The sequence below is a fragment of the Pseudophryne corroboree genome, chromosome 1, assembly GCF_028390025.1.
Source record: "Pseudophryne corroboree isolate aPseCor3 chromosome 1, aPseCor3.hap2, whole genome shotgun sequence".
Lineage (NCBI taxonomy): Eukaryota > Metazoa > Chordata > Amphibia > Anura > Myobatrachidae > Pseudophryne > Pseudophryne corroboree.
This window is the reverse complement of record NC_086444.1, coordinates 93,690,227-93,714,619: the sequence shown is the minus strand read 5'-3', so window position 1 is coordinate 93,714,619 and position 24,393 is coordinate 93,690,227. Positions and strand designations below refer to the sequence as shown.

At 46.2% G+C, this 24,393-nt stretch overlaps 2 protein-coding genes across 3 annotated transcripts in view; one reads left to right on the top strand and one right to left on the bottom strand.

The window, feature by feature from the left end:
* RIMOC1 (RAB7A interacting MON1-CCZ1 complex subunit 1) overlaps window positions 1–15,175 on the bottom strand; it is a 130,514-nt gene extending 115,339 nt beyond the window's left edge. The window contains exon 1 of the mRNA XM_063961502.1: window positions 15,142–15,175. Coding sequence (XP_063817572.1) covers window positions 15,142–15,160 — 19 coding nt within the window. The 5' untranslated portion in view covers window positions 15,161–15,175. The remainder of the gene's footprint in view (window positions 1–15,141) is intronic.
* OXCT1 (3-oxoacid CoA-transferase 1) overlaps window positions 1–24,393 on the top strand; it is a 335,539-nt gene that overhangs the window by 17,604 nt on the left and 293,542 nt on the right. For both annotated transcript variants that reach the window (XM_063961479.1, XM_063961471.1), the window contains exons 4-5: window positions 11,308–11,443; window positions 18,022–18,171. In XM_063961479.1, coding sequence (XP_063817549.1) covers window positions 11,308–11,443; window positions 18,022–18,171 — 286 coding nt within the window. The remainder of the gene's footprint in view (window positions 1–11,307; window positions 11,444–18,021; window positions 18,172–24,393) is intronic.

Here is a 24,393-nt window from a genome sequence, read left to right as displayed (position 1 = left end):
ACTGGATCCCTACTGTACTGCTAGAAACTTGGCAAGTTTGAGCAGAGATGTGCAGACAAGGCAGGCACTGCCTCATCGGTCATAAACCAGGACACACCAACGTTTTGACTATAAAAAATATTAGAATAATACAAGGTATCTATAATATCATCTTTGTACATTTCATATTCTTTTTATAGTCAGCACTCTGCAGTATACTGGTGTGTGACAGGAGAGGCTCTTCCTCACCGCACGTCACTGCTGGAATGTTGCGTCAGCTTGATGAATGAATTTAAAAGAAGCTTGCCACTGAAAGACTAGTTAATGTCAGTTTTAACTGTAAGTGTATTTTTCTGATGCCTGATGCTACGAAAGTGTTGGGTACAGCAGCTGCTTACTGTATCAGAATCAGAATCAGCTTTATTGGCCAGGTGTACTCACGTACACTAGGAATTCTTTGTGGTACAATGCATCGCCAAGCAGCAACATGAAGGGGGAATACATAGCATATGAAGGGGGAAGAACATAGCATACATTACACACATTACACGTATGAGTTGATACTGCACATTGCAACTGTACAATAGACTCAACATATTAGACATATTATACACGTAGGACTAAACACAAAGGCTGCTTGGCAGAGCAGCACCGAGGCAGCCATCCGCGGCGCCAACTAGAACTCAAACAATGCACATAATACAGAAGATTTAAGTATTACATCAAAAGATAAACCACACAGACAATAAAGACAGAAAGCATAATGCAGGGTTGGTGTAAGCATTTTGGGTAATAACCTCCAGGGGTTGTGTATTCCACCCTCACAAGGTACCAGGTGTGGCAGCCATCTTAGGCGCTCTGCGTAGGATTACCCAGGGTGGAATAGTCCACCCCTAGAAGAGAACACAAAACGGGGAGATTGCAGAGTCCTTAGGTTCAGAGTAGGGTTCCAATAAAACCATCAGGTCCATGTATTTTTCATCCCATCCACAAGTTTACCAGATAAGGCAGCCATGTTGGGCGCACTACGAAGGTTACACAGTGGGAGATGAGCCATACAAGGGCCAAATGCATTCACGGGAAAGCTGACACGAGTGTAGGAGTATGCTATACCCTGCATGGAAAGATCCAAATGAAGCACACCCTGCCGATGGAGGAACCATCCGAGGCAGCCATGTGAGGCGCACTGTGTAGGTTACTGCTGGCAGGGTGTGCAACCAATGGAGGCACACATTACAGGAATAGCACACAGTGGGGGGAAAGTACCCTGTAAGAAGAAAAAAGAGAGAGACACATTTGCAGGAAAACATTAATTTGTGAAAATGATTAGGGACAGTGTAGATAAACGACACATAAAGGAGTTAAAAGCGTCCATTTGTGGAGTGTCACGTTGCGTCTTTTCACACTGCACATGTCCTGGAACCAAGCTCTCTCCACTTGTGACTCGGTAGGGTAATAGCATCCATTCTTATGGAGATTAAGGGGCTCATTTATCAAGCCTTGGAGAGTGGTAAATAGTGATAAATAGCACGGTGATAAAGTACTAGCCAATCAGCTCCTAACTGCCATGTTACAGGCTGGGTTTGAAAAATGACAGCCAGGAGCCGATTGGCTGGTATTTTATCACAGTACAATTTATCTCTCTCAAAGGCTTGATAAATCTGAAGTTTGTATTAAAAGGACGCGTCAAAAGAATTACGCGCTAAACAGAGATGCACATACGTGTAACGATACCTAATTTCAGTTTTCTCTTCTGCATCAAGGATATGGCTGGTGCAGTTATGCCACCAAATAAATTTGACAGTTTTTTTTTGAACGCCACAGCTTGGTATAGTTCTTGGAGTTTCGAATATGACAGGTTTCTGACCCTGTGGTCAACTCTGTGGTCACTGGGTCTTCTTTTGAGGGTTGAGGCTCCAACTATATCTGTACTTGAGTAATGGTGTGTACGCATGGGGAGATATTTTCTTACGATTTTGACTATAAAGTCAAAATCGTAAGAAAAGTTAATGCAGATCGCAAGGTGAAAGTCACCTTGCGATCCCGATTCGATGCCGATGCGCGGTCGGCTTCGCAAGACTAGATAGACTGTGCAGGCAAGTCAATTTTGACTCTCTCTATAGAAGTAACAGTGTACAAATACAGTGGCGATCGCAGATCCTTCGGTAATCTGCTCCCGGAGGAACTCTGTGGTGGCGCAGAATGGTCTCTGGGATTCAAACACTTGCACCTTATGTGTATATATGGGATCGCAGGTGTAGGCTGAGACATGCCATGGAAATGGTCATAACACACCTGCACTTATTGCCGTCATTTTGTTATCCCCCCAAACAGTTTCTTACTGTCAATAACTTTACAAATGGATCTTTACTGCAAGCGACATCACTAAGATACCTTGGCACATGTGCAGTGAGACAATGATGCATGTGCAGCCGGATGATAAAAGTTCAACTCTAAATATCTCTGTTGCGTACTTCTCTAAATCAGGCCCTTAGTCACTGACTAAGACTCTCTACGCAGCATTAGCAAAGGTGTTGAATCAAAATCTGGCCAGCAGTTAATTACGCCAATCCATACTTTTAACAGCTGACTTTTTTTTTTTTTTTCCACCCTTGCTCGCAGTCTACCAGGTAACATGGATTCTCTTTACACACAAGGAAGTGATCTTTAATGTCACAACCTGCTAAATGAAAACTATATGTTTGTATGTTTAGCATTTTATCCAGTATTGGCTGTTCCATGATCAATGCCCTTCAGTTATCTAAATTGATGTATAATCCATCCATAAGAGGAGTTTTTGAAAATGTATATTATCTACATATTTTCTCTGTATTTTGTTACAGCAGAAGGTGTAGTATCTTAAGCAGTGCATTTTATGTTTATATCCGGATGATAGATCGACAATGTATAGGTTGACAGGTACAATAGATCGACAGATGAAAAAAATTGACAGGTTCACATGTCAACATGAAAATGGTAGACATGTTTTTTTGTTATTTTTTTCACTAATGTAGGATCTGATTCATTTACTATCCATGTGAGCATCGATTGGGAATAGTACCCTGTGGTGATCGAAGCAAGTCACCATGCCCAACGCGTGGTGACCGTAGAAATTTATATTGATGGTGGTTAGATAACAGGCAAGATCTACATTTGGGACAAAAACAAACTTGTGTCAACCCTTTGTACCAGTTGACCTTAACCACTGTCGACCTTTTGTACTTGTCATGGTGTCGACCTAATGACTTTCTACCTAGACATTGTCCATCTAATGAGCCACACCCTTTTATGCTCACAGATTCTGATGCAAATATATTTGCACATTGGGCATAACTTATGCTAAAATGCCCTGTCCAGCTACAAGATTCTGGGTCTCATTCAGAGGTAGACCCAGTGCCGATGTTTGTGCAGTTGAGCACTGTGTACTTTGCATGCATCAGAGTTGCACTGTACACACTCTGCGATTAATTAGCTACGGTTGTCGCAGGGAGGATTTTTTCACAAAGTGAGTGACCGTGAGCATTTGTGCATCAGTGATCATAACACTCAACAACAGGGTGGCAGCAACCATAGGTTAGGTCCTGTTGTAGGAGGTATGGAGTAGATGATAAAGTAAGGGAAGGAAAAGCACAAGAGGGAAGAGGGCCCTGCTCGTGAGAGCTTACATTCTAATGGTGAGGAGTGGACAGAGGGGTGACACGGTTGGGGTAGACAGTGAACGTTGGGGCAATGGGTTAGGATGAGAGCTGGATGGGTTTGATGAAGAAGTGGGTTTGGAGAGCCAGTTTAAAAGTTTTTTAGAAAGGTGGAGAGTCTGATAGGGAGAGAATTCCAGAGGTAAGCACGGGCAAAATGTTGGAGCTGGGAGTAGGAGGAAGTAATCCAGTGGGAGAAGTGGCATTCATGTATGGTGCGAAGAGGGTGGGCGTGTGAATGCCGATAAGTTCGGAGGAAGATAAGGTCAGAGATGTGCATGAGTGAGGGCTTTGTAAGAGTGTGAGAAACTTGAATTGGGTTCTTAAGGGGAAGGTGTATAAATGAAAGAGCCTGTAAGAGAGGGGATGCGGATGTACTACGTTTAAAGAGGAAGATGAGTTGGGCAGCAGTATAGAGGATAAATTGGTGTGGAGAGAGACGGAAGTCAGGGAGGCAAGTTAGGAAGAGGTTACAGTAGTTCAATCCAGAGATGACCAGTGAGTAGATGAGGGCCTTAGTGACCTCCATGGTGAGAAATGGTCTGATTCTGGAAATATTTTTGAAAAATATTTTGGAGATGGAAATGGCAGGACTGAGAAAGGTACTGAATGTGTGGTTTGAAGGAGTGGGAGCAGTACAAGATAACTCCAAGACAGTGCACTTGGGTCTATAGGAGATAGTTGTGCCGTCAATAGATAATGAAATTGTGGGAAATTAGGTTGTGCGAGAGGGTGGAAAAATGATCAGGACAGTCTTAGACATGTTAAGCACGTAAGCGCTGGGACATCCAGGAAAAGATAGCAGAGAGACAGTTGAAGATCAGAGTGAAGAGAGAGGAGGAAAGGTCAGGGGAGGAAAGGTAGAGTGTCATCAGCATAGTGTGATCCAAGTGTCATCAGCATAGAGACAATATTGGAGGTCAGAGCTGATGAGTTCGTCTAAAGAGGACGTTCATCTTTTCCTCACTAGAGTTCTCACTGCATTCTATAATTAGCCAGAATCCATGTGCTCAGGTGACTGGCTGGCAATGGTCATCAGACCTGGCTTCCTTCCAGCGATGGAATTCTGTGACCGTTACACATCATTTTGGCAGTCAACTATTTAAACATTAACCTCTCAACAGTTCTTCTATCCCTGCTTTTGACAGATCATTTGGATAAGATAAAGTATATATGTCTATATCTTTGATTAAAGAAATGCAAATGTTGACTTTTCCCCCCATAACAAACACTGCAGTAACTCACTTAAGAGAAGCAGTAACAAACCTTCAAGAGATATAGGGGGTCATTTCGACCCGATCGCACGCTGCACTTCCTTGCAGCAGTGCGATCGGGTCGGAACTGCACATGCGCATTGCGGTCGCCGGGCCACGACGCTGGAAACGAAGAAAGCGGTCGCAGCGGCGACCGCAAGAAGATTGACCGAAGGAAGGCGTTCCGGGGCGTCACCTGTCCGTTGGTGGCCGTTTTCGGGGAGTGGTAAGGAAAACGCAGGCATGTCCAGGAGAATGGAGGGCGGATGTCAGACGTCAAAGCCGGCCCCAGCATCGCTGGATCTGCCGCACAGGGTAAGTATGTCCAGGGCTGGTCTTGTTTTGAGTGAAACTTTTTTAGCATAGCAGAGCTGCACAAGCGTTCGCAGCCCTGCTATGCTAAAATACACTCCCCCATAGGCGGAGATTAGTTGATCGCACCAGCAGCAGAAAGTTGCTTGGTGCGATCAACTCGGAATGACCCCCATAAAATTGAGACGTTTCCCACCGTAATCTGCTTCTAGCTATCCGTTATGGAGCACATTCTTTAAAATGACAATCTGATTGGCTGCTATGGGAAATTTCTCCACATTATCTCTCTTTGATGTTTTATACATCTCCTTTCAATTTTAGGTATTTATTGTATTATTATCTCATACACAAGGGATTTTAATAAATGTATAAAGCTATGAGATCGGATGTCTTCACTCTGTGTTCATTAGCAAATGTATACTAAAGGTAAAATGCTCCCCCTACTGGACAGAAATATAAAAATGTTGTCGATAGACTTGTGCATCTGTACGGTCATGGATCTCCTTCCTGATGTTTATTATCCACATAACTTACAGTAGGGAATTAATTCTGTGTATACTGTAAATGATTAGTATCTTGTATATTAGTGAAGAGCTTTAGATATGCAAGGTAAAAAAGACACCTGTCCATCTGGTTCAACTTTTCCAGAGGAAGACCAAGCAAAACCCCACCACTGCTCGCTAATTTATCTCCAAACATGGCAGCTGGATAAATTGCTTGGCTCATGCGCCATCAAAATGTCCTTCACTAACTAGATCATTTTTGGAAGGAATGCATCAAATCCATATTTTTGTCATTGAGTTTGTTACCTCATGTTAGCCAGTGAGATAATGGAAATTGCAGCAAAGTTTTGTGGTGGACCAGGCAGTTTGTCTAAAGTTCTGTTGGAAAAATCAAAGCCATTGGGCGCCATATTTGAAATTTGTATTTCGCCGAATGAGTTTTTTTGGGAGAGCGGCGCTATGTTTGTTCTGCTATGTAGTGCACCTGGGGAAGGACAATGTTCACAAAGCTAAATTTCGTTGCCAAAGGTGAGGATGGAGTAATATGTCATGGGAGACTTACACCGTGTAACCACCCTAACAGCAAACTTATATCCTGATGGATAATACTTCTTGCTTCCATTCACATCTAATGACCCATTATCCCCGGTATTGTTCTTGGTACAAATCGTGCATTGACCTAATAAATATATACAGCTATACTGTAGTTCCTTTTGGGTGTGGTATGACTTGCCGGCGCTTGGGATCCCGGCACCCAGCATCGACATGCTGCGGGCACGGTGGAGCGCTACGCGTGCCACGCTATTTATTCTTCCTCCAGGGGGGTCGTGGACCCCCAAGAGGGAGAATAGGTGTCGGTATGCTGGGTGTCGGGATTCCGGTGCCGGTATACTGTGCACCAGGATCCCAACAGCCGGCATACTGAATACCACCCTTCCTTTTATCCATCCCTATATTTAAGACTAGTATTATGGATCAGTCATTCCCCAGGGTCATGTTGCCAGCATTCATCTCTCTTTTCCCCTTCTTTCCATATCTCCCTGGCCCCCATTGTGTTCCCCACGTATCTCTCTTCCTACACCCGTGTGTTTCTCACTTTCTCCCTTCCCGCAACCTGCAAGTGTTTCTCTCTCCCTAACACTGCGTGCCTCTCCATAGCCCCCACCCATGTGTCTCTCCTCTCTACAGCTATACCAAGACACCCCCATGTTTTTCACTCTATTCATAGCGGTTTAAAAAATTTAGAGGAACAGGGAATCCAAAAGGTGTATTGGTCAGAGAGGTGTGGGGAAGACCGATGTTCTGGTTCAGGTGTCAGAGCCTCAGTTGGTACCTGGATAGAGAAAGGTTCCCAGTCTGACTGCAACAGCTTTCCCCCAGCCAGCACAGCGCGTGCTCTTCAGGCACACAGAGGACCTTATTCAATGAGGATCGGAGATGCGATGTGATCGCATTCTCCTGATCCACCAGTCATTGTGGAGGTGCTGATCTGCGCGTGCGCAGGGCAGCCAATGCAACCGCCTCTGCCTGATTCACAAGCAGAGGCATTATCAGGTGGGTGGACATGGATGGCGATGCGGTGTTGCGGGGACATGGCATCACACACGGCTGCTGCTATGGAGAAATTGGCGGTGGCCTGACTGCCTTTGCAGCCAGGCTGCGAAGGCAGGGGGCTTCCCGTAATTAGCAATGCAATTGAATTGCAATTGCATAGCTGTCCACCATTAGCATGCTGGGCGGCCCCCAGCATTCAATCGCAAGCAGTTGCAGTTTTGCTATATTACCAAACCTGCAACTGCATCTGAATAGGGTCCAGAACTAACAGCCCCAGTTGTATCAGAACAGGGAGAGGATGGATACAGCATTAGTTCTTCTGGAAGTGGGTGGGAGGGTTATTGAAGTCCAGTACACGGTGGGCATTCTTATTTGTTGCTGTGAGAACCATGAGGTCAGAGCCGGCCATAGGCAAACTAGGCAATTGCCTAGGGCATTTGATATTCCTAGGGGCATCAGCAGCTTCTGCTGATTAAAATGATTTGCGGCATGCCTATATTCTGTGTATGCAGATACAGCCACAGTCTCAAACAGTATATAGGCATGCTGCATATCATTTTAATCAGCAGAAGCTGCTTGTGCATCCTAGCCACATAGCAATGCAAATAAGATGCATTTTCATAAAAAAAGGTGCCCGACATTAGCATTGAGGCAAGATTTATGAGGACACATCTGTATCCAAGCAGAGGCAGAGGTCACAGTGTTAGTGGCAGTGTGAGTGCTGTGTGCATGTGAGTGGGTTGGTTGTGCAGTAGTGTTCAGAATATGTGTAAGGAGTATTATGTGTGTCATGTAAAAATGCATTAATAATGTGCAACATATGTGTAAAGGGACACTATGTGTGTCATTATGTGTATAAGGGCATTAATAATGTGCGGCATATGTGTAACAGGGTACTACTATATATGTGTCATTACGTGTATAGGGGCATTAATAATGTGCGGCATATGTGTAAGGGACATTATGTGTAAAAGGGCATTAATAAAGGTTGTCATAATGTGTAAGGCACATTATGTGTATAAGTACATTAATAATGTGTCTCGCATGTGTAAGGGGCATTACTGTGTGGAATTTTGTGTGTAAATGCATTACTGATGTGTGGCATTATGTGTATAAGGTGCTCTACTATGTGGCATTGCGTATAGAAAGGGCACTACTGTGTCGTCTAATGTGAATAAAGAGCAATAAGGTGTGGTGTAATGTGAATAAGGAGCAATTCAGTGTGATGTAATGTGAATAAGGGGCACTACTGTGAGGAGTAACGTTTATACTACTGTGGGATGTTATATGAATTATGGACACTATCGCATGATAAAATGTGAATAAAGTTGCAGTACTGTGTGGTGTAATTGGAATTGGGGGTACTACTGTGTGGCCATGACCCTTGCCAGCAAAAACACACCCCTTTTTGGGCTGTGCGCCAAATGTGCGAACTGTTTCTATTTAAAATATAGGGGGTACAAACACCAAAATAAGGACTGCTATGGGTGAGGGGTGATGGTGCAGGGAAAGAGGTGCAAGGTCAGAGGCGGAATCAGCGGTGGTGCTAGGGGGCACCAGCCAAAATCTTGCCTAGGGCATCATATTGGTTAGGGCCGGCTCTGCATGAGGTGTTCTACTAAACATACATGGCCATTCTCACGGTACTAGGGGTTTGTTGATTCGGGTCGGGGGCCCCTGGGGCTAAGAGTATGGGCTGGAGTGTGAGATAAGCTGGATGGCTTAATAATGCTATTCCTTATGCAGGCTACTAGCATTAGCAGAGGATTGAGGCTGCAGATTGATTCGCAGAACAAATCAGGTGCAGGATAGCCCTTGGGTGTAGCAGCAAGTAGGTTATCTTTGAGCAGACTGCAATTATACTGGAACTGGGTGCAGGAGCACACTGCAGAACACACTGGAACTGGGTTCAGGAGCACACTGCAGAACACACTGGAACTGGGTGCAGGAGCACAACTGAAGTAGACTCCAAGATTACACTGGAACTGGGTGTTAAGCACTAATAGAGCAGGCTGCAGTGATGTATGCTGTGAAGCAAATACTGAAGCAAACTTGCTGGAATACTGGAGCAAGTACTTAACCAGGAGCCAGGGTTCGGATCCTCTGAGACAGATGTTACACTGACAATGTACTATTAGCAGTTCCTGGTTTAAATAGGGCACTTTTGGTTCTGATAGGTTGGGCGAAACTTGTGTTTGAAGTTGCTGGAAGCTGGTTGGAAAAGTGGGTCTTGTGATCCAGTCCAAGGTGGCAGGACCCATGGTTCAGAACATAGGGAACAGTCAGTAGGAGAATGTTAGCCACAATAACAGATATGTGCCTAAACACTTTGGGGATGCAGCAGGTGGCCAGCGGCCATGGATGGCCATGCAGTCAGTGGTGTAACTATAGCTGGTGCAGGGGCTGCAGCTGCTATGGGGCCCTAAAGGCAATCCCATTGCACCATGTAAAAAACATTTATCTTATTTATTTATTTTTATACTTACTGCTGCTGCGCCGGGTACGGGGCCCACCAGTGTACTTAATGGTAGGGAGGAGGGAGGCAGAGGCGCTTGTTCTACAGAATCCGGAAACATGGCTGTGCCTGCAGTAGCTGCACTGATTGTGCTTATACAGTGCCACATCCATCAGCCGCGCACCGCCGGCACCACTACTGCAGGCGCAGCCACGCTTCTGGATTCTGTAGAACAAGTGGCTTTGCCTCCCTCCTACCTACCAGTAAGTACACTGCCAGGCCCCGAACCCGGCATGGCACCAGTAAGTAAAAAAAAAAAAAAAAAATGAAGGAAAAAAATATTAAAGAATACTACATTTTAGAGGGTACAGTGGTATTGCCTTCGGGGCCCCCCCAAGCCCCATAACAGCTGCATCCTCTGCACCTTGTATAGTTAGTGGGTCCGGCCATGTCTATCCATCTATGCCCCCTCCCGTCTGTCTTTGCCCCCATATGGTGCTCTGTCTGTCCGCCCATGCCACTGTCCATCCATACCCCCATATGCTGCTATATCCGTCCGTTTGTCTGTGTATGCTCCCTCCTGTGGGGCCCTTCCAAGATTTTGCTACAGGGCCCACAAAGTTCTACTTACGCCCCTGCACGAAGTGACTCTGGCCTGAGACAACCACCAGAGGGTGTTTAATGAACGTGCCATGCTTGACTTACTAGTAATGTAATTAAGAGCGTCTCAAGTGTTATCTTAAGCTGGGTGGGTACAGACAGGGATGGTGAACTGCGGTGTAGGATTTTGCAGGGACCGGCACAGTGCCTCCCTTTTAGAGAGAAGACCATGTGAGGGGTGTTATCCTTTCTATGAACCCCAGTATTGTATATGCCTTTACATCTGACATCTGGATTTAGTTTCCATTTATTTGTCAACTAATCCCCCCCCCCCCCCCCCCCCCTCATCTCCATTATGCCCAATTGCTTTCCATTTAATGTGTAAGTAGTATACTGTGAGCCATGATCTGGGAGCATATCCCTAAATTTATCTCCATTAACTCCTCTGCAGTGCTGTATATCATATTATATTTCTGTAGTGTATTATTGCCCTGCTCCAAGGTAATAACCCAATATAACGTCTTCTCAACTAATATGTACTTCAGGGCAGTTTATAGGATGAATGAGTAGTAGCAGGTGCAGTGCTGCCCCCCTGTGGTGCATCACTAATAACTCTATAGTTCTATTACTAATATGGCACAATATGGTTTTACTGTAAGCAGGCAGCAGTACTTTTTGTTTCTGTGACAAGCCAGACAAAATACCTCTGTATTGTCAACATAATGTCATTTTATGCCCTGAAAGGACATGTGCCACAATATTTACCTTTCTAATGACAAATCTGGCAATATATAATTGTATAATGAACCTGCATGGTTGACAAGCTAGTTTATATCTATATCTGTAAAACCGTATATATTTCTTTTCTTTAATTACAGTTGTCATAACTTTATTTGGTCTATTTAATGCTACTCTCCTGCTTCAGTCCTCTCACTGTTTCTCTTCTCCTACCGCAGAGTTGATGACTTTGGCTTGGGCTTACTGCTGAAGACCAAACAGATAAAGCGCATGGTGTCATCGTACGTTGGCGAGAATGCAGAGTTTGAAAGGCAGTATTTACAAGGAGAGCTGGAAGTGGAGCTGGTGCCACAGGTACTTACAGGCTTTCCACCGTCATCCACTAGCATTGCACTAACAGTAACGGACTCTGGGGGTCATTCCGAGTTGTTCGCTCGCTAGCAGATTTTAGCAGCATTCCACACGCTAGGCCGCCATCCTCTGGGAGTGTATCTTAGCTTAGCAGAATAGCGAACGAAAGATTCGCAGAATTGCGAATAGAAATTTCTTAGCAGTTTCTGAGTAGCTCGAGACCTACTCACAGATTGCGATCAGCTCAGGGCGTTTCGTTCCTGGTTTGACGTCACACACAAGCCCAGCGTTCGGCCAGCCACTCCCCCGTTTCTCCAGACACTCCCGCGTTTTTCCGCACACGCCCAGAAAACGGCCAGTTTCCGCCCAGAAACACCCACTTCCTGTCAATCACACTACGATCACTTCAACAATTAAAATTCTTCATTCGGACGTGAGTAAATCTACTAAGTTTTGTGTTAAAATACTTAGCGCGTGCGCACTGCGTACCATGCGCATGCACATTTTAGCCTTAATCGCTCTGTTGCGAACATCGGCAACGAGCGATCAACTCGGAATGACCCCCTCTGTTCCCGGTACACTTTTTACTTTGCCAAGGTTTTATTTTTCTTGACACCCTTGTTAGGGTGCCACCCAACCCCCCCATCCCCGTTACCACTCCCAAACTATGTAATTCCTCACAGCGAACGCACATGTCGCGACCATCGCGGCACAGCAAACTGAACATCGTCATTCCGTCCATCCCTGAATCAGGCCCACAGTTCTTTCAATCACACACACTAACAATCTTTGTAGTGTACCTGCCACACAGTTTTGATAGATCTACTGAAAAAGGAGGGTTTGTTTTGTTTGGTTCCTCCTATATTATTAAAACAGATGTACAATTTTTATCATTTAGTGACATAATCACTAATTATGCATCTTTCAATAACATACTCGCAAAGGTTGTACCAGGAAATATACTTTTAAAATCATTAAGATAATTCTATTAAAAAAAACCTGCACACTAGATGTGGAAAAGGTATAATGTATTTTCATTACAACTGATCTTCAATAATATTCATATACAGCATTAAAAATTATATGCACTTTGGGGGTAATTCCAAGTTGATCGCAGCAGGATCTTTGTTAGCAGTTGGGCAAAACCATGTGCACTGCAGGGGAGGCAGATATAACATGTGCAGAGAGAGTTAGATTTGGGTGTGGTGTGTTCAATCTGCAATCTAATTTGCAGTGTGAAAATAAAGCAGCCAGTATTTACCCTGCACAGAAACAAAATAACCCACCCAAATCCAACTCTCTCTGCACATGTTATATCTGCCTCCTCTGCAGTGCACATGGTTTTGCCCAGTTGCTATCAAAAATCCTGCTGCGATCAACTTGGAATTACCCCCATTGTAAGTTACCATACAGAGTTTCAGTATGTTTAGATGGGTTCAGCATCCTGGCGGTCATGTGACCCCCACTGGACTCTAGACACCGCTCAGGAGACCATTGCCGGAACACAGACAGGCCGAAGGTAAGTATCGGGGTACACCTTAGGGTACGGGGGGAGGGTAAAAATACTTACCCCCTCCGATGTCTGTATCTTTAAAATCAGGGATGCCTCTGTCAGTCATGTGACTGCCACATGGGTGTAGTATGGAATGCCGGCGGCCGGGCTCCCGGCCGCCTGCATACCGGCGCCGGAATCCCGACCGCCGGCATACCGACAGGTGGGCGAGCACAAATGACCCCCTTGCGGGCTCGTTGCGCTCGCCACGCTGCAGGCACGGTGGCGCGGTACGCGCGCCACACTATCTATTCTCCCTCCAGGGGGGTCGTGGACCCCCAAGAGAGAGAAAAGGTGTCGGTATGCCGAATGTTGGGATTCCAGGGCCGGCATACTGTGCGCCGGGATCCCGACAGCCGGCAAACTGAAGACCACCCCTGCCACATACCTCCCAACATGACCCTCTCCAGGAGGGACAGGATGCTCTGCTCCTGGATTTCCCTGTTAATATATGATTGCCATCACCTGGGGTGAAACACCTTTCTTATCCATTAACGTGTTCAAAACAGGTGCCAGCAATCATAAATTAAGAGAAAAGTCCAGAAGCAGAGCATTTTGTCCCTCCTGGAGAGGGTCATGTTGGGAGATATTCTGCCATACCAAATATTGATAGTTACTATTGTTGAAAGCAATGCAAGAAAGAGTGTGAGGGACAAGTGTGAAGATGGCTGCTAGAAAGCATGGAGAAGGGTATGTTTATATATTACAGGGGAAATGGAACTTCATGCACAATCCTAGATGAGAGAGGGAGAGGGCTCAGACCACATGGTCTCTTGTGTAGGCCACATTTCTGGCAAATGAACTCCATAACTGCATCCAAATCCATTCCCAAAAACACACATTCCAGCCTATGATTATAGCTATGATAACTTCCTACGCCATACAAGCCTCACAATACTATAACAATGCCACAATCCTATGTCTCCAAGGTTTAAGTACATAGCATTCTTTGTTAGGCCATTTTCTTTTACCAACCAACCTGAACTATACACATTCTACAACTTTGCAATATATCTGAGAGAGACTACACTATATAGCAGAGGTTCTCAAACGCGGTCCTCAAGGCATTCCAACGTTCCAGGTTTTAGGTCTATCCATAGCTCAGCACAGATGGTTAAATCAAACTGACAGATGTGCTAGTTAAGTCACCTGTGGCCAAGCATGGATAAACTTTAAAACCTGGACCATTGGGGTGCCTTGAGAACCTCTGCTATATAGTATTCCAGAAATGATAAAACTACAATACAGTGTATAATAGTGATTTCACCTATTATGGTTCTCAAACTCTGGGGTCTATTTACTAAGCCTTGTACGGAGATAAAGTACCAGCCAATCAGCTCCTAACTCTCCTTTTTCAAACCCAGCCTGTGACATGGCAGCTAGGAGCCGATTGGCTGGGACTTTATCTCCATCCAAGGCTTAGTAAATAGACCCGTCTTTCCTCAGGACCTCGCACAGGTCACCAACTGTCACATTTTTAAAAGCCATAGGTGACCTGGAAAACATGACCTGTGTGGGGTCCAGAGGACAGCGGGGCAGATGTATTAACCTGGAGAAGGCGTAAGGAAGTGATAAACCCAAGGTGATAAATGCACCAGCCAATCGGTTCCTAACTGTTAATTTACATATTGGAGCTGATTGGCTGGTGCGTTTATCACCTTGCACTTATCACTGGTTTATCACTTCCTTATGCCTTCTCCAGGTTAATGCATCTGCCCCAGAGTGTGAGAACCTGTGCACTACTCCATCTCTATGAAATATATCCACAGTTAAACACCAATACAGTACCTCAATAAACAGAACATATTGCACGCAGTCTATGCTATATCACAGTCTTATCATAAATAGCCAGTAATTCACAATCCTAGTCTGTAGCACATGGAACATAGGGCAGCCATGATTTAGCAAGATGTACTATATAAAACCAGTCCTAATCTGTTACAGGTTAACCAATATATAAATCACCATCTACCAACAATTACCATTGTTATCTAGGTTACAAGCTACCATTACAGATACCCAGATCTACAACAAACACGCTACTATATCACATAATGAAAGCAGCACTTTTACCCTAAGAGCTATCCGTGTTACATATGACTCTTCTATGCCATTATCATATAGAGAGATTGATACTTAGCATCCAGACCCGGTGATTGAAGCTTCATCTTAGTGAGAGGATGTTTCTGGGAGAGAGTGTGAGCTGTGTGTCTAGCTGCACCCTTGGTCTGTAGCAGAGTGACCTGTGTATAGTTTGAATGGTACTGTAAGTGCCTTGAATTGGGTGGGTGCGTCTTCCAGGGGAAGTGGATGAAAGCTATTGTTTCAGGTGAGGCCTTGTGTGAGGTGAGCACTGCTAATTAGACTAGGCCATAGTGTGTGACTGTAGCCCGGGAACACATGGCTGCATGTGCTGAGATACTAAGTAGTCTACTGACAAAATCACAGAGCCTCATAATCTAAATATATCTAAAACGGATCATTTCTAAATACTCTTACATCTACCATTAATTCTGTCTCCTGAAAAATAGCAGAGTAATGTTATTAATGCAATTCACCATTGGTGAGAAAAGCAATTTCTAATATGCCCCCCATATCCTTAAAACTGATGAATATTTTTTCCAAAAACCGCTCAGAAATTGTTGTGGGTTTTTTTTTGTGTTTTTTTTTTTGAGTGATTAAATTAGGTTAAAAACATCTATTTAAAGTATGCCCAATAGTATTTTCTTTTAAAAGAAAAAAATGAAAAAAAAATATCATAATAAAACGTTGGTAGAAACATTGATGGTAGGAACATCGCAACTTCAGTTTCCCAGCATCAGATCCTCTCTGCAGTCCCCATAGCTCCTCGGGAAGATGAGGGGCTGCTTATTTTAAAATTTCCCCAGCGGCTGCTAATGTCTGCAGCCGCTGGGTGGGGGGTGCTGCTGGGCTGACTGATGAGTGATCGGCAGGTACTGGGCGGGAGGTAACCAGGAAGCAGACCGTGGCAGCTGCTGGAAGCTTCTATTCCTGCAGCCGCACAGTGAGCTTTCTGACTGTGACCAGGTCAGGGAAAGCCCAGCCTGGTGTGGTTGCATCTGATGTGACCTTGTCAGGCAAGTGGCTAAACATTAATCAAGGTCAGAGGTCACCGTGACACTGATTTGTTGCTGAGATCTGGCAGCGTGGAATGTATCTCAGGAAGACACTGAGCATGCTCCTGCCAGTACCTGGGCTTTCCACGCTCATTAAGACTCATGAAAATGTGTAGCTGCCCAGGACCAGGTCTACGTGAATAAGCACATATCCCAGATAAAGTAGAATGGGACATTTTCTGAGCTGGGAGCAAAGCTTAACGAAAAACAAAAAAAGCAAGCAACATTGTAAAGCCATGTTACGCTGCAGGTGGGGCAGATATAAAACGTGCAAATGGATTTAGATTTGGGAGGGGCGTGTCCAAATTCGTATCTAAATAAAGCTGTCCAGCATGTGCGGGCTGCATGCAAAAGCAGACAGTATTTGCCCTGCATGCAAAGATAATAAACAATCTGTGGCTGATGTTCTCTTTGGTCCAGATTCAATTAGCCGGGGTTCCGTTAATGTAGGTTAAATATCTGTCATCACTGATACCTAAGGTTATAGATACAGGGGGTAGGGATGTATACAAACCTGCATACACAAATATACTTATTTATTTCCATACACGCAGTGCAGGTATAATTTCGTCTGGCCTGCGCTCAACTCTGATTGGGCCCCATGGTTTCTGTGCTGCCACTCTCTGTGTTTCATCCATTATTCCTACCGTGACCGGGAGAAATACCCATATATCCTTAGAGTAATCAGAAGATATGTGGAAAGAAAACATAATCTAGTTTATTATCTTAAGGGGCCCTTACATGAGCAGAGGATTGGTGCAATGTCCCGTTCTCTTAATGCCTTGTATTTGGGCAATGCCCGTTCTCTCTCTTCCTTGTATCAGGGCAATGCCCCGTTCCCCCTATGCCTTGTATCAGGGCAATGCCCGTCCTCTCTATTCCCTGTATCAGGGCAATGCCCCGTTCCCCCTATGCCTTGTATCAGGGCAATGCCCCGTTCTCTCTATGCCTTGTATCAGGGCAATGCCCCATTCCCCCTATGCCTTGTATTGGGGCAATGCCTTGTTCTCTTAATGCCTTGTATTTGGGCAATGCCCCATTCCCTCTGTGCCTTGTGTCGGGGGCTATGCCCCTTTCTCTTAATGCCTCGTATCGGGGGCAATGCCCCTTTCTCTTAATGCTTTGGAATTGTTGAATCCTTGATTCGCTGTTTCCAGGCAAAAAAATGATCATGAGCGATGAGTCTTGGATTTTTAATTTACTGGATTTTGCATATTCCCTGACAGATTGCCATCATCGATGCGTGCCAATGATAAGATTGGCATCGGAAATTACTCGGCTGATGTATGGTTCACATTAATCCATTTTCATAGCTAGACTTAGAAAGGTTTTATACAGTAAGTCCATTGTAAAATCTATGAAATGTGCGGCAGGAGCACATGCGGGACAGCCCTGAAATGCCAGCATCAGTCTAGAGATAAGTAAATGCAGCGTATGACACAGACAGATGATAGAAAGCACATCGCCCTCATCTGTACCTTTTCTGTCTGCATAGAGGTAAAAACAAATCTCATTGATTCTCCTCATCCATAGCCCGGCATGCACACACTGCCGTCTTAATGTACCAAATGTGTCATTTTATTGTCTCCTTGAGGAAAAGAGCAGTCACACAGCAAGGAGACAGACGGCTGCTCCTAATGCACCATATGGGATGCCTGACCTTCTGAGCAAGGGCATCCGGTGAGGAGCTGTGCTCAGATATAACACCATTTAAGTAAACATATGCCATGGAATTGCCAGCCAGCGGCGTACATTAATAAGCCTGACCACAAACACATTGGGAAAATGCAGTTTGCAAAACTTAACCAGCTCAGTGTTTTCTTGTGTGAACCTGCCCAGTGGAACATTATATTCTCTTTTTCATGGCAAAACTGTGTTTTTTTCTGCTCCAGGGAACCCTCGCTGAGAGAGTGAGAGCCGGCGGCGCTGGCATTCCAGCGTTTTATACACCCACAGGCTACGGCACATTAATCCAAGAAGGGGGAGCGCCAATAAAATATAATAAAGATGGCGGTATTGGACTTGCCAGTCAGCCTAAAGAGGTAAGACAACTTTATTTCTCACTATTAAGTGTGCTCAACTTCATATATGCAGCTACACTGCCAAGGGCGTAATATACACAACAACTTCTCAAATGTTCGTTTCTTTCCATTCTGCAAATAAGTTGATGTGACCATACTGCAGTAAAATACATAAGGTGCTCTGCTGCCCTCTGGTGGACTGTTGTTTTTACTCTGGAGGTGGCTGAGAATATCTGTCATTTTGTAACCTGTTACATAATACATAATATATAATATATCTACAGTTCTATCCTTTGCACACTTTCATATTTTTAATTATTCTTTCAACCATCTCCTTTCCAGTTTGGTCAGTATAGCCGTTAAACTCAATACATTCTTTGTTAAATATGTGGGTGTTAGGGGCGTGGCCACGGCAGCAACGGAGTAGGGAGCGGATCTCGGGAGCTCCCCGAACAAACAGATCCTAACACCCATCCTGACCCTCCTGGTGAGCCTGCCCGGGCTGCATACCTCCCCTGTGCTGCTGTGCGCTGCGGGACACCGTTTGCTGCGGCCTCCGGGACTCGAGGGACGGCGCCGGCTGACTTCCGGCCCTGCGGCCTGGGCCTCCTCTGGATCCCCGGCCTCGATTTCGGCGCCCTCGGCCGCGGAACGACCGGAGCTCGAGCGACGGGGTGACGTCGCCCACGGACACCCTAGGAGGACTGGGGGGTTGAGGCTGCCTCTCCTCTCCCTCATGGTCTGCGGCCCGGAGCCCTAACACCCGGAGAAGAGGGGAGAAATAACAGGTACTTCTGTGGAAGGGGAAGAGACATGCGGCCATCTTGAGAGAAGGGAAATTGATCTCCATGCTTGGAAGGGCTGCTTTCATCTGTGCTGCCCAGTGATTTATTTAGCTCACAGGATCCTATACTGTATACTGATCTCTCCTAATACTACCCTCCTAATAACTATGCTAATACCTATCTGAGATTGGAGACAAAATCAGCTATCTACATTGCACGGCCCTTCCAGTATAATATACAGGAACTGCATATAGTTCAGATCTGCCTACACTGCTGTGCTGCATCAATTACCCACAGTGTATTACGCACCATCATCCTACTTTAATACTCTGACATATTGACTGGACGCGGTCGATTCCCGCCACTGATCATACGCGGCCTGGCTACGTCCGTCATCTAGCCAAAATCCTACATTATAACCTTACTCTGGGAAGAGTGTGACTGCTCCCGCTCAGCATGGTGGGGGGCGGCCGGAGTGCGGCCGCGGCCAAACTTGAAAAATTTACCAGACAACCCAACCCTAGGGCTGCACCGGCTCCTTCTCATGAAGCCTCTCCAACGCACTCGACCTCCCCGCCTGAGACAGCGGTTGATTCCCCGGAAGCAGTGGGGGCGCCGTCTATTCAACAGGTGCTGGAGGCTATAGCCGGCAGTGAACAACGTCTCTCCGATAAGATGGAAAAGGTGCAGTGCGATCTCTCCCTGCTCCGCCAAGATGTACAGCGTATCCGAGAGCGAGTGGGTGAGGCGGAGACAAGGGTCTCCAACCTGGAAGATCTATGTGGCCCCCTTAAGCAGTCTGTATCTGGGGTGACCCAGCAGGTCTCCTCACTTCAAACCAAGCTCCTAGACATGGAGGGACGGCTGCGTAGGAACAACGTTAGATTCGTAGGCCTGCCTGAAAAAGAAGAGGGTTCACAGCCGGAGGAATTCCTCGAATCCTGGCTCAAAGAACTGTATGGCGCTGAGTCCTTTACGGCCCATTTTACGGTGGAGCGTGCACATAGGATACCATCTCGGCCTTTACCCCCAGGTGCCCCTCCTCGCACCTTCATTGCTAAATTCCTGCACTATAAAGACCGTGACTCGGTTCTCCGCTTAGGTCGCACGAAGGGCCCGCTGGTCCGCAATGGAGTCAGGGTTTCGGCCTTCCCGGACTTTGCCGCAGACGTCCAGAAGGACCGTGCCCAGTTTATGCCCATTAAAAGACGGCTGCGAGACCTCAACATTTCATACTCTATGCTGTTTCCCTCAAGGCTCCGAGTCGTGGCGGATGGGGAGACCAAGTTTTTCAACTCCCCTAGAGAGGCGGCCCAATGGCTGGACAGATATGCACCGGGAGCTCGGCAACTGGCTCCGGAGTGATCTCCTATGAAGACAGTCCGGTGCCTGGTCTACCGGAGGCTTGATCACGGTTCGGGGAGCCCCCTCTCTTTGCTCTTTGCATTGGTGGCTCAAGACTTGTACGGCCAAGCGGAGTTGGTTAGAGAGGTTGGAGGTTCAGTTTAGAATCTAGCCTTCCTAGCGCTTGGTAGTTAGCTGATTGTTCGGGATATAAGTATGCCGAAGTTTGGGGTGGTATACGGGGAGGGAATGGTTAATTGGGAAGCTGATAGTTGCACTTCCTTTTGCTGTTTTTGGGGTTTTATTTTTTTCTTTAGTTTGTTATTTTTCTTATTCAAGTATTTACTGAGGCAAGGATGTTTCATATTCAGATGCTATGGCTTACAACGCAGGGCTCATATATGTCATGTTTTATGGGTATTGATAATGCTCATACTCAAAATGTATTTTGGGAGAGGTCCATCCGGGAGGTGTATAGAGCTTGTAGGGGGTCATGATTGATCTGAAAATTCTAGCATGGAATGTTCGAGGTCTGAATAATAATATCAAACGTTCTTTGATACTAAATATGATTAAGAAATATGACCCGGATATTGCATGCCTCAGTGAGACCCACTTGGAGGGACATAGGTTACTGTCCTTACGGCGGGCCTGGGTGGGCTGGGCATATCATGCCTCCCACTCCTCCTTTTCTAGGGGTGTCTCTGTTCTGATTAAGAAGACAGTGCAATTCGAGTTGATATCGATTAAAACTGACCCGTATGGAAGATATGTATTTATAGAGTGTAAGCTGAACTCCCAGCCCTATTACATCTTAGCAGTGTATGTCCCCCCTCCTTTCTCATATAATGTACTGCAACAAGCTGCGTCCTTCATAGCCCCCTCCCCTAATACCCCAGTGATTTGCGTGGGAGATTTTAATAACGTCCTGGATCTGTCTATGGACCGATGGCATTCCCCACAGGCTGCGATGGTGGGAGGTGGTCCTACCAAGTTTGCGGATTTTCTCAATAGTTTGCAATGGGTAGATGTGTGGCGACTTCGTCACCCTGCGGTTCGTCAGTTCTCCTGCTTCTCCAGCACTCATGGCTCCTTCTCCAGAATTGACCTGATGCTGGTGTCCCCCACCCTCGTCCCTAGGATAATTGACGTCCACTACGAGGCTCGAGGGGTCTCTGACCACTCCCCTCAGATGATGACTATCGCTGTGGACAGTCAGAGGGGGCACTCCTATTGGAAACTGCACCCCTCTTGGCTGACCCAGCTCGGGAACTGCGATGACTTGGAGACTCAATGGGAGGGGTACTTTGGCGACAATGTAGGGTCTGCCCCGGGTACAGTAGTTTGGGACTCGTTTAAGGCGTTCTTGAGAGGCTCATATATTGGACGAATAGCGGCTCATAAAATGGCCTCTAGGGAAAGAGAACAGGCCCTTGAAAAAGATGCTAGAGACCTAGAGTCCCAATATTTGTCTGACAGCGCCCCCGAGACAAAGACACGATGGCTGGTGGCTCAGTCAGTTTGGTTGGCCCACCTGTCTGATAGAAACTCTCGCTCCCTTCTTTTCAAAGCTACAAATGTATATATGCAGGCTGATAGGACGGGGGGCCTCCTGGCCCGCCTTGTACATTACGATCGGCCTGGGACCACGATCACTCAAATGTCCGGAGCGGATGGCTCCTTTGTTGACACCACTCCGGACATTGCGCTGTTATTCCGATCATACTTTTCTGAGGTTTATAATTCACAGTTGCAGCGCTCTACTTCTGATCTTTCGTGCTACATGGGGGGCGTTCCGCTGCCTGCGCTCTCCTCCGAGGCCTGCGAGATGCTGGAGGCACCTTTGGCGCTTGAGGAGGTGACTGCGGCCATCGGTATGTCCCCTAATGGCAAGGCTCCGGGATGTGACGGAATTCCCTCCGAGGTGTACAAGAATCATATTGATTTTTTTGGCCCCAGGCTACATGCCCTGTACTTAGATATATTTGCCAGTAACGATCTCCCCCCCTCCATGTCAGAGGCAGTTATAATAGTGATCCCAAAACCCGGTAAAGACCCTAAATCTCTAGACTCCTATAGACCGATTTCCCTGATTCCCACCGATGCCAAGATCCTGGCAAAGATATTGGCAATACGGCTCAACACAGTGATATCCTCCCTCATTCACCCGGACCAGACTGGCTTCATGCCAGGAAAGTCCACGTCTATCAATTTACGTAGATTACATACCATTTTACAGCTCCCACACGAATCCCCTTCTGACTCGGCTGTGGTCTCGCTGGACGCGGCCAAGGCCTTTGACAGTATTGAGTGGGCTTATTTGTGGGAGGTCTTGGCTCGTATGGGATTTGGACCCAACTATATAAAATGGATTAAACTATTGTATCAACATCCGAGTGCCAGGATCTTGGTGAATGGCTATGTATCCCCATCTTTTCAATTGACCCGGGGTACTAGACAGGGTTGCCCTCTGTCCCCTACGCTGTTTGCCTTGGCCATTGAGCCCCTGGCATGCTTGATTAGATCGCACCCAGATATTGTGGGAATATGTACAGGATCGCGTGAGGATAGGATAGCTCTCTATGCCGATGACATGTTGTTGTTTTTGCAGGATTACGCCAAGTCAATGCCCACCCTGCTGCGTGTGATAGAAAGCTTTGGAGATTATTCGGGCCTTAGAATTAACTGGCCTAAATCTTACATTATGCCAGTCATAGGCCCCCCTCCTGCTGTTTCCAGAATCCCCCTACCATTGAGATGGACGGTACAGTTTAAGTACCTTGGAATCCAAATAACTAACGACCCTTCTGATTTTGTCCCCCTGAATCTGGAACCGACCATGCAGTGGGTCATGGGCAAATCCAAGACTTGGTGTAAGCTTCCACTAACGGTCTCTGGCAGGGTTAATCTCATTAAAATGATTATACTGCCCAAACTCCTATATATCATTCTCCAATCCCCGGTATATATCTATCCAATATTTTTTAGAAAATTGAACAGCGTTCTGTCCTCACTGATCTGGGCTAATAAAAGACCTAGGATACAGCTAAATACCCTTACCAGACAGAGATCTGACGGCGGCCTGGCTCTACCTAACTTTCAGGTATATTACTTCGCTGCTCAGCTGACTCATATCACTATATGGGCACAGAACTCTGAGACTGACTCTTTGCATTGTGAGTTTATCCGCTGTTATTTTCCCCACCTCTCTCCTATGCAGGTGTTACTGAGTGGGAGCATAGCTAGGTTTCTTCCCCCTATCATTTTTCAGGCCCTAAAGATTTGGCGGGCCCTGAGAGACCTCTTGAGATATGACGACCTAGACCCGGATACCCCCTTGTGGTACTCTGACTGGCTCCCTGAACTGCATGCACTTGAGGGGCGGGAGGTGTGGGCCCCTAGATCGGTGATCTCTGTCTCTCAACTATATCTAGATAATACACTAAAATCCTTTCAACAACTGAGGGATGAGTTTGACCTGCCCAACTCCTACTTCTTCAGATACCTCCAGCTTCGTCATGCCCTCCAGACCCAATTTACTGAATCACCCCCGCGAATCCTCCCATTCCCCATCAAGACATTTGTGACCACTTTGGGTCAGGCTAAGATGGTCTCACTTGCGTATGGATATCTTCTTACCAAGCTCCATGAGGACCCTTTGACACGTCTCCGTGGAAAATGGGAGGAGGATTTGGGTCCAATAGATGAGGAGGACTGGGTCCTCGCTTTAGAATACCCTGCTAAGGTTACCAAATCCCTTAGATATCAGCAGATTCAATTCTTCATTTTACACAGAACATATATGACTCCAGCTAGGCTGGCTACATTCGGGACGGGTAGATCTAATCTCTGTCCTAAGTGTGGGGGGGCGGTGGGAACATACTGCCCGAGGTTGAGGGTGTTCTGGTCGGGGGTCGGGTCAATTCTGGAGAGTACGGGAGTGCCTGGCGAACTGCTTACCCCACAATTCTGTATATTGGGAATGGGGTGCCTTGCTCCTGAGTCTGTTTCAATGGGTCTCTATGCTCTAAATGTATGTGCCTTGGCTAAGGTTTGCATTGCAAGACTGTGGATGGCCCCCAAAGGACCATTAATATCTGCACTTAGGGCCTTA